The 10345-nt window shown below is 35.3% G+C and overlaps 1 protein-coding gene across 1 annotated transcript; it reads left to right on the top strand.

Annotated features, from left to right (window-relative positions):
- Positions 1–9321: 9321 nt before the first annotated feature.
- LOC110575734 (non-histone chromosomal protein HMG-17-like) lies at positions 9322–9534 on the top strand. Its single transcript, XM_044919614.1, has one exon. It carries the CDS (start codon positions 9322–9324, stop codon positions 9532–9534), a length of 213 nt encoding a protein of 70 aa, XP_044775549.1.
- The last annotated feature ends 811 nt before the right edge of the window (positions 9535–10345 follow it).

Below are 10345 nucleotides of genomic sequence, written 5' to 3'. Positions count from 1 at the left end.
GGTTTATTTTTTTCTTATGGGATTTGTGTGTCTATCAGATACTGAGTTACTACTTAGGAGTGCAAGGACAGTCTTCAAACTTGAAGTCATGTCTTATCCCCACGTAGGAATTCAAGTAAGCCATTGGTGCCATCAAAAATTTTTAAATATTTTGGCAGATATTTCTGGAAGGCAACTGAGCAGGAAAAAGAACACACGGTGAAAGAGGTAAGGGAAAAGCATAAATGCAGTCAGTGTGAATGGGGTCCTCTGGAGTTTTGTAAAATGAGTCCCGCCGTGAAGAGGAGAACAGCCATGGCACCTGCTGTGCATCATCACGTCTTCATTACTTTAACAAATGAAGACCAGGATGATAAATTGCTTACCTTTTTCTACATGTGCAAAGAGTTCAACTGATTCCCATGATCTAAATGTTTCTTTTGTTGGACCAATCAGCCAGCTTATAAATTGAAATGAGTCATTTTCAGACAAACTGATAAACTAGATATATAAAGATAGATATAAATACATTCATAACATTTTTTAAAAGATTTTATTTATTTTACAGAGAGAGAGCATGCACACCTGAGCAGGGGGAGGGGCAAAGGGAGAGGGAGAGAATCTCAAGCAGACTCTCCACTGAGTTTGGAGCCGCAGGGCTTGATCCCACGACCCCAAGATCACAACCTGAGCCAGAATCAAGAGTGGGTTGCTCAACTGACTGAGCCACCCAGGTACCCCCCATAACCTATATATATATATACACATATGATTTTATTTATTTATTTGTCAGAGAGAAAGAGAGAGAGAGCACCAGCAAGGGCAGTGGCAAGCAGAGGGAGAAGCAGTCTCCGCACTGAGCAAGGAGGCCAACCCAGGACTCTATTGTTTAACCAACTGAGCCACCCAGGCTTCCCCCCCTAACATATTTTTTAACTTAAGCTCTACCAGTTGACAAACTATGCTTGGGTACAAAGCACCAAAACATGCAGACACCCCGCAAAATATTTAGATAATTATTCAACTCTTTAATAAATTTTCTCAAAGAATAAATATTATCCATGTGAGAGGGTAATATTTTTTGAATTTAGCTCAGAAAACTCATTTGGGTGTTGCAAACTGTGTATCCCTAGAAAAAGAAAGTCTGTCTCTTTATTCCAGAACAGTACTTGATTTCCACTGCTTTAACAATCCTCGTTAGAAATTGTGTTTAAGTCATTTACAAGTGAATCAATCTTCAGAGCGTTAAGACATTGGCCTTCATAAAATTTAAAGAACAGAGAAACTAATACTATAGAATCAAATCATTTGTATCATCTCTGTCACTAAAAGCTTAACTATTTTAATTAGTTATTAAGAGTCCAGATATTTGATGAAACTGACGTCTATTTTCATCTCTAACACTTAGTAGCCATATCAGCTCAGGAAGTTCCCTTAACTCACCAAGCAAATTAATTTCTTCATATGTGAAAGAGGGACAGTAATTGTAAATTTCTATTTACTGAGCTGTGCCTTAGTCAAAAGTTCTGGGGTCACTTCTTAAGCCTTTTGTAATTTGCATATTTTTCAAAAATAGAAACTGCTATACAAATGGCCCCTACAAAACATTTTATCTCTATCGCACAGCATTAGAAGTAAAAATGCTGTAATATTCATTTTTTGTGTCTAAGATAACACATGGAGAAATGATCTGCAGTAAGATGAGAATTGTCTATGAAGATGTCAGTGGTCACACACAGTGGTCACTAAATGAATTGCTTTAAAATAAAAGAATAAATGTAGAGGGAAACTCAGAGTGCAGAAATAATGGGCAGAATGTCTCCATGAAGAACATGGTGAAGCCACCATACCCAACGGCTGTCAGTGTCCCTCAGCATAACCATAGACTGGGCTAAGAAGGGGAGAAAAGCTGATATGAACCATCAGGTGGTCATAGAGGTCCCTGGTCAACTTTGTGATTAATCAGTAGTCACCTTCTATCAGGATTTTTAACAGTTCCTCCCTTGCTGCAAGGCCTGAACAAACCTTCAGAACTGTTGCCACACCCACAGGAAATAGTCTTTCCAAAGAGGCACTGCCAAGAAATGGCAACTCCATTGACAATTTTGTAATCCCCAAACTACCTGAAAGGCCCAAGTGCTACCCAAGGCAACTTCCCCCACTCTTTTTCTAATTCCATCTTCTCATATTTCAGGAATACTACAGAAATAACAGTGGGAATAAAATGGCTTTTTTAAAGACAACTATCATCAGAAACTTCTATTTTGCATTCTGATACTAGCCTTAGGATAAAACTTTGTTTAAAAAAAAACACAAATAAATAAATAGCCTGCAACTAATTAAAGCCCATATCCTATTGAGAAAATGCTTGTAATATATTTAGCAAAATGTCTGGCACCAAGTAAGCAATAGGAACAGGTAGCTATAATTTCCTCTCCTCCCCAAACCATTTGGTGATACATTGAGGAAACAGTTATACTACTTCTTCAAAGCCAGTAGAAAAAAATATTCGACAGTGTAGACATTTCCATTACAGTAATTTAGACTCACACCAAATCAACGCAAATGTCATTAATTTCTGTTCTGTTGGCCCCTTCTGGCTGAATGGATTGTTACAATGGTGTGAAGCAAAGCAATTCACTTTGGTATGCATTCAAAAGTCATGGATTACCTAAACATAGAGTCATTAAAACAGATCCTAAGGGGAAAAACACAGACACTTGACATTAACATTACTCTTCCAGTGAAAGCAAATAAATTTGGCCATGGGCATTGATTCCATATATTTTCGAAAATCATTAAGAAAGGTTCTGGTACTATTTAATACCACATGGCAAAAACAAAATGGAAAATAACAGACAAAAATAAATTAAGAATTAAACATGAGTTCTGTAAATTAGTGAGATATTCAACCTAGCAAACATAGAACATAATAATATACCTTTCAGGGATAAGCAAATAGATTTCTCATGATAAATTTAATTATAAAGGTCAAATAAAGATATCCTCTTAAAAAATTAAAATAGAGGAGCAGAGAGGTCTGAAATGAAAATATTTCAGTGGGAAACACATCTGACTTTATCACTAGTTTTTATTTCCTTTAGTATTTTTAGAAAAATTAAAGACTTTGGCATCAGACCTGAGTTTGACACCCATCCTGCTAATTACTAGCTGTGTGACCTTATTCACAATCTCAGATTTTTGGTTGTTCATTTTTAATCTTTAAAATATGGATAATTATGCCAAGATGATTGTTATTAAGGGATCACAAAATGATGACAGTAGGCACCTGCTATATTCTCAGCAAATTTTAGCTCCTGCCTCTTCCCTTCTCTGCTAGTTCCTCCCCCAGGGATCACTGACCCCTCCAAAATACTTTTCTAAATGTGTACAGAAATCCTATCCTTGGTTCCACCCAAGGTGATAACTGAGACCAGAAACTATTATAATCCCAATTACAAAAGCATTTTATTAAAATCTGGAGAAGAACAAAGAAAAAACAAGGACACAATCATATAAAATGTGCAAACATGGAAGTTTTTAAAGAGAAGCCTTTGTCTTGAAAAACAGAGAGAAGTAGCAGAAAGTTTAGAGGCTCTAAATATCCTCATTCTCTTGTAGCCACTGTCTCTTCCCAAAAGTACCATAAAACTTTACACTCCTGGACTTCCTATATTCATGTGATCCTGTTCAAATAAGAAGGCTCCAATTACCAATGGTCCTTTTGACCTTGAACTTTAATACTTGTCTTCCTAGACTCCAGAGGATAGTGCAAATATGTATGTTATCTTTTCTCCCAAAATCTCAACAAATTAAGCCTTATTATTATCCAATTTATGATTCCCAGGTACAATACTGGAAACCCCAAACAATCTTCAAATTAGTTTCAAAATTTCAGAAAAATTTCACAATCTAAAGCTGTAGAAAGAGGTTGATGATAAATTATCCAACCAGTTTGAAGATGATAATGATTGTTAAATATGATACTCATGAATACACACACACACACACACACACACATTCCCTTGAAGATTTTCCCCCAAGAAAAGATTATCCAGAGTTTCATTAGTTTTAAATAGTAAAAGTTTATATAAATTTTAAAATCTGTTACTTCAGTATACTAGCTCATGTTTTTATAAAAACAAAATTTTGACAATTATTTTTAAGGGGACTCAACTCTTTATTAATTAATTTTTTTCTTATATTTTTCAAATGGCTCAAGTGTTTTTTTTTATAAATTTAATATATTCAACATCCCTTTTAAGTATTTCAATGTTCTATCAAACTTTCTGAAAATTTAAGTAAATGCCATGAATCTAAAAAAGTAAATTAACAAATATGGTGTCAAGTTGTCTTAAAATGTTCTAATACTGTATTTAAAAACTTAGCATACTTTTCACTTAAAAATCACAATTTTGAATCAATTATGTAATATTTAATGATAGCAATCATATGATATTTAAATATCTTTGGTTCAGTTTTGAAGACCACAGAACTTGACAAAAGGATTCATTCTTGTCGCACTATAACACTTAACAATATCATAGTAACATCTGATTGAATTCTAGATCGCTTTCACAGCTTCATTTAACTATGAGTTCACATACCCTTGGTTATTCTATTGATTGTAATAACAATAATAATTGCTAACATAGTGATAACCATGTGTCAGGAGACACTACTCTAAGACCTTTATTACTCTTCTAATCATTTCTGCAGATTTGGCATTTGGAGATTAATATTATGTTCTACTCATGGATGAAAACACTGAATCAAGGTGTTTAATAATTTATACAACTTTATATAACTAATAAGAGGTAAGAGTGGGATAGGAAGCCAATGTGTCTGGCTTCAGAATGCACTCTTTACAGAATACTTGGATCTAGGAACCAAGGCCAAGAATTGTTAATGGTGTTTCTGTCACTCATAATGGCCCCCCTCACAAAAATCTTGGTTTACCATTTCTGTGACTTTGGACCTGATGTCTTGGTCTTGTTGTCTGCTTTTTTGTGTGTTTGAAACTTTGCTACATGTTTTAGCTAGATTGAACAAAATCTTTATGACGATGTTGAAAGTCACCCCCTTCTTTTCCCACAAACACAGGGAAGTGGTCTTCCATATTCCTTAAAGAGAGAGAAAATTGACTACCATTGCCTTGGCATGACTATAAACAGCAAAATAGGTCATGTGGAGGCTCACTGCAGAATTGAAACTTCCAAATTTACGACAGGTTAGAAATTTGATGAAAAGATATTTGAAACTTGAAATGTTAAATTGTTATGACTAGCATAAAGACCCAGATTAATGATCAATATTTTAAAAGATTAAAGTTATTAAACTTGGGTTTGTGCTCCCCAGAGAATGAAAAAAGCCTCATTCTTTTCAAAGGGTCAGTACAAAGCAGCGGAAATAAAGTGTCATTTGTAATTAAAATGAGGGATTTGGATGTTGTTTGAGGATAAAAATGCAGTACCCATCTCTTCAAAATAACTTAATTACAGAGATCATACAGGGGATTAACTGAGTTTTGAGGACATTCTTTTAGAGAACAAAATGACACGAATGAAATATTGCAGATGTGCAGATAGTAAAAACGTCCATGGAAACAAATTATCCATTGATAATCCAATTACCTGTTGCTTGCAGATCTCCAATCTGTTAATTATCTCCATTTATTTTGAATCAGCTTTCAGCCACTGAGATTCATTATGGTCCATTCAAGTCTCTGCCACAATTCAACACTTTTTAATCTTTTTTTTTTAATATAAAGAAAATGGTCTATCATTTCTTCACAACTTTCATTTGTGATGTTTTCCATTCCTTTAAACTGTTTTGGATTAGTATTATTTTTCTTTAATATAAATACATGGTCAATCTGAGTCTCAAATGGAACATCAGGTACTGAATATATTAAGCCAGTATTGACATTATTTATGGAATTCTGTAACTGTATATGGGACTTTATAGAACACATAAAAACATAACCATCTCTCATCATGTTAGTATCCATTCCCATTCTAGTTCATATCACCCTGCTATTACTCTACATAGGTGAGCTATGATTGAATACTCATGACAAGACACTGAAATAGTGCAAATAAAATGGAAAGAACTGAGTTGATTTCTCTTTTTTATTCACCTACACTATCTTTGCCATGATTGTATAGGCTGTCATTTTTGCTACTCTCTCTCCTAGGGTAGCCAAAAAAGGCACCATGGAAATCTTGAAAACATCTTTGCAGTAAACCTAATAGATCTATATGGCCAGAATAAATAGTGCCATGCTACTAAATGGAAATGATGTTGAAAGGAATATACTGTTCTCTGTAAATCAAGACAAAACTACTACATAAGCCTGTAGTTCTTTTTCCCCTCATCAGTATGTTTTTTGGTGTGTCACCATTTTCCAATATGAGTGTCCATATTTCCTAGTTCTAATCCTTAAAAGGGAGATCTGGGGAATCTAACTTAACTAACACATCCAAAGCTGGCCCAGTTAGTCAGAGTTCTGTCAGGAGATGTAAAGTACGAGGGGTCCATCTGGTATAAATGTGACAGCAAAACTCAATCCTCCAGTAGAAGGCATAAAGTGGTCCTATAGAAAAGCATATAAAAAAGGTATGTGGTCCAAACATCTCTTTTACACTATACCTTTGCTGCTTCGGGGATTTTGTGTCTTTGCACATGCTCTCCTCTGTTAGTGATGCCCTAGCCATCATACATGGACAACCTTCTTCATTTGCTCTTCAAGGGTGAAATCAAATATCCTCTCCCCTGGGACACCTTCCCTCCTCTCTAGTTTCTGTGTTCACATGGCAGTTTGCTCCATAAACAACCATCACACCAGTAAGGACACATTTTTATGAAAATCCCAACTAAGAGACAGAGATGTCCAGAATGGATCAATAAACAAAAGCTAACTATCTGCTGTCTACAAGTGAGAAACTGTAAATATAGAATACATGGAAATGTGAAGGTGAATGGGTGGAAAAAGATGTAACATGAAAATAGGAAGCATATGAAGGCTGAGCTGGTTGAACTTAGGAAGTTTACTTCACTGTGTGTCTGTGAAAGTAGGGTGATGATAGTAAGTAACCCATTAGATTTTTGTGATTCTTAAATGAATCACAATAAATGATTCTTAAATGTAAAACCCTTAAATCAGACACATAGTTCTAAAAATGTAGTTAGATGTTTTATTTTCGGCTTAGAAAGTGTTATAAATGTTATCAGAAACTCTTGTATAAGGAGTGTGGAAACACAAAGACGACGTGATTTTGCCTGTAGTTCATTGAAGGAATTCGAAGGAGAGGTCGGTGTACACAAACCTTGGGAGAACACTGGGAATGTAATTAGTAAAGAAAAGTGGGAATAAAATTTCAAGATGTGAGTAAAACATGTTGGAAAGTAGATGGTATGTTTGGGGAACAGTAAGTGGTTTGTATAGCTAGAGGATAAAAAATACAGCATAGGAGAGAATGGAGATTAGATTGGAAATGTAGCATGGTTATCCTCGACTGCACTGGGGTTCAGAGTGCTGTAATATAAAGAGCTTGAGATCTGAGAGAGATTAGGAGTCTTGTCTCCAAATCTCACACACTTTAGCTGTGAGATCCCTGGAAAATGATTTAAACTCTCTGTACTTCAGTTTCTTCCATTGTTGCAAAGATTAAATTAGATAATGTGAAACATCAGAATATTTATGGAATAAATGTATGAAGCCATCATTTAGAAAGTTGCTACATGTAAAAATTGGAGAAAATCATCTAACCTCTCAGAGTCTCAGGTTCTTATATGTAAAAAAGGGAAAGTAGTGAAAAAATATTACTCCATACAAAAGCAATATTTGTAAAATACAATGTATTCTAAATACTAACAAAATTAAGGTACCATTTCTTGAATACCTACTAAAGTGCTATCTGCTGTACAAAATAAATAAAAATATACATATGTTCAAAAATATATATCTTCCTTTATTTTTTTTCACTTATTCTCTACAACAAGGTAACATTGATTTTATTCTATTTTTATCAAGAAAGAAACTGAGGCCCAATATTTAGTAAATTTTCATAGGCTCACACAGGAAATTTAAATATCTTTGTTATTTCAAATTCCATACTCTGCTCCATTTTATGTCTTAAGATGATTGTTATTGTGAATATTATTTATTTTCTATTTATAGTTTGTCTTCCAACTCTATTAATAAAACCTGAGTTTTAAATATTGGAAGAAAAGAATTAACTGAGCAATGTTATTATATAAGTAATGTTCTTAATCTAGAAGTAGTTCCTTACCTGTAATCCACTCATGTCTCTGTTTAAACAAAACTACAAAGGACAAACATTTTTGGATGCTAAATTCAGTAAAAATTAGAAATATTTACTTCCTATAAAAAATGCTTCATGAATGGACTGAGAAATTCTCAAGGTAATAAACACCCCATATGAAAATAAATTAGCATATGATTAGAATTAAAATGTCCATCTCTGGAATATCTACCAGACAATGCCACCTGAGCTTTTTATAGCCCCTTGGTGAGAACTGAGACATGTAATACATTATGTAAAATCTCCCATTCTAGAAAACCTTGACGTATACAGTAATGACATAAAGCTACCAACTTTGATCCAAAAAGAATGACAAGCCCACTATTAACTCAGGAGAGCCATTGGCTCTAAAGATCACACTGAAAATGATTTCTCTAATTTTCTTTCATAATTGCATAACCAGACTATCTTTTTTTCTCTTGTATGTATTTTCAAAAAAATCTTCAGAAATACCTCCACAGTCTAAGAAAGGACTATTTTTACTAGTAGGAGACCCAATTATGGTTATTACAAGATGACCTGCCATGGTATGTACAGATTGGTTAAAGTGTGTATACTTTAAATTCTTTCTTTCTTAAAGATTTATTTATTTGAGAGAGAGAGAGAGAATGGGGGGCAGAGGGAGAGAATCTTTCAAGCAGACTCCCCACTGAGCGTGGAGCCAACCAATTCATGATTCATGAGATCATGACGTGAACCATGAGATCATGACCTGAGCCATGAGATCATGACCTGAGCTGAAACCAAGAGTCAGATGCTTAACCCACTGAGCCACCCAGGTGCCCTGACAATGTAAATTTATAGGAGTTGTCTCCCCTAGCATATGTGATTACCGGTATTTCCAGGGGGCAACCTTAAACAGTGTTTCAAGCATCCTAAAGTTAACTTAGGTATGAAAGGGAAACAAGAATCCTTAGAAGCAGTATGAAGCAGAGGCAAGAAAGACCCATTGACCCACTAGAGCCCACCTCCACTGCATCCCTACATCCAGGGCCTATGTCTCTCCAATGCCACCATGCCCAAGAGAAAGGCTAAAGGGGATGCTAAAGGAGATAAAGACAAGGTGAAGGATGAATCACAGAGAAGATCTCCTCCAAAGCCAGAGCCCAAGCCTATAAAAACCCCAGCAAAGAAAGGAGAGAACATACCCAAAGGGGAAAAGAGAAAAGCTGATGTTGGCAAGGATGGGAATAACCCTGCAGAAAGTGGAGACACCAAAACGGACTGAACACAGAAAGCTGAAGGTGCTGAAGAAGCCACACGAAGTGTGTGCCACTTTTTGATAACTGTGTATTTCTCATGACTGTACAGTTTGAAATACTATTTTTATCATTTTTAAAAATGCAGAATTTTGTTTTGCTTTTTTTTTTAAGCTATGTTGTTAGCACACAGAACAATACATTGTCATTTGGGGGAAAGGGCATATGCCACTAATAGAATATCTCAGAAGCTGAATTGATATGGGGGAAAAGAGTGGTCCCTTCTAGTTTGAGAAAATTCCTCTTGGTTCATAGGAGGAAGGATACCTTGATGTTGACAGGCATTAGCCACCTTGGAACAAACTCCTTGTGGTGAGGAAAAGGGAAAATTCATTTTTTAATTTCTATTTTCCTTCTCTGTCTTCAGCATAGGCTTGACTCCCTTAAGCCCAGAGACTTGTTGAAACCTGACCCCCCAAAATGGCTCCCAGTATGTCAGGCAATCTGTCATTGAGATGGCATCCCTTCAAAGACTCCCTTATTAGCTTGTGGATCTTCAGATTGATAATGCTGCCATTTTAATTTCATTTCCTGAGAGTCAGAGTCAGCTTATGAAAAGTTGTTGAACAATATTCTAAACATGAAATGTCAACTGTCACTCTAAACTTTCCCTGTTCAGATCATCACATGAAGACTTCATTGGGATTTATAGTGGCTTTCTGAATTTAGTTGTCCATTGAAGAAGGGAGTTTGGAAGTTTTATACTGTTAATGATTGTCTCCCGGTGTCCTGCCTGAAAATACCATGATTGTTTATGAAGGAGTATCTTTAATAAATCTG

The sequence above is a fragment of the Neomonachus schauinslandi genome, chromosome 11 (genome assembly GCF_002201575.2).
Source record: "Neomonachus schauinslandi chromosome 11, ASM220157v2, whole genome shotgun sequence".
Taxonomy (NCBI): domain Eukaryota; kingdom Metazoa; phylum Chordata; class Mammalia; order Carnivora; family Phocidae; genus Neomonachus; species Neomonachus schauinslandi.
The sequence above is the reverse complement of the archived record's forward strand: the minus strand, read 5'-3'. Positions and strand labels throughout refer to the sequence as shown.

Bases quoted from the DNA above. Each gene is read 5' to 3' on its own strand.
- LOC110575734 (XM_044919614.1), top strand. From the start codon at position 9,322: ATGCCCAAGAGAAAGGCTAAAGGGGATGCTAAAGGAGATAAAGACAAG.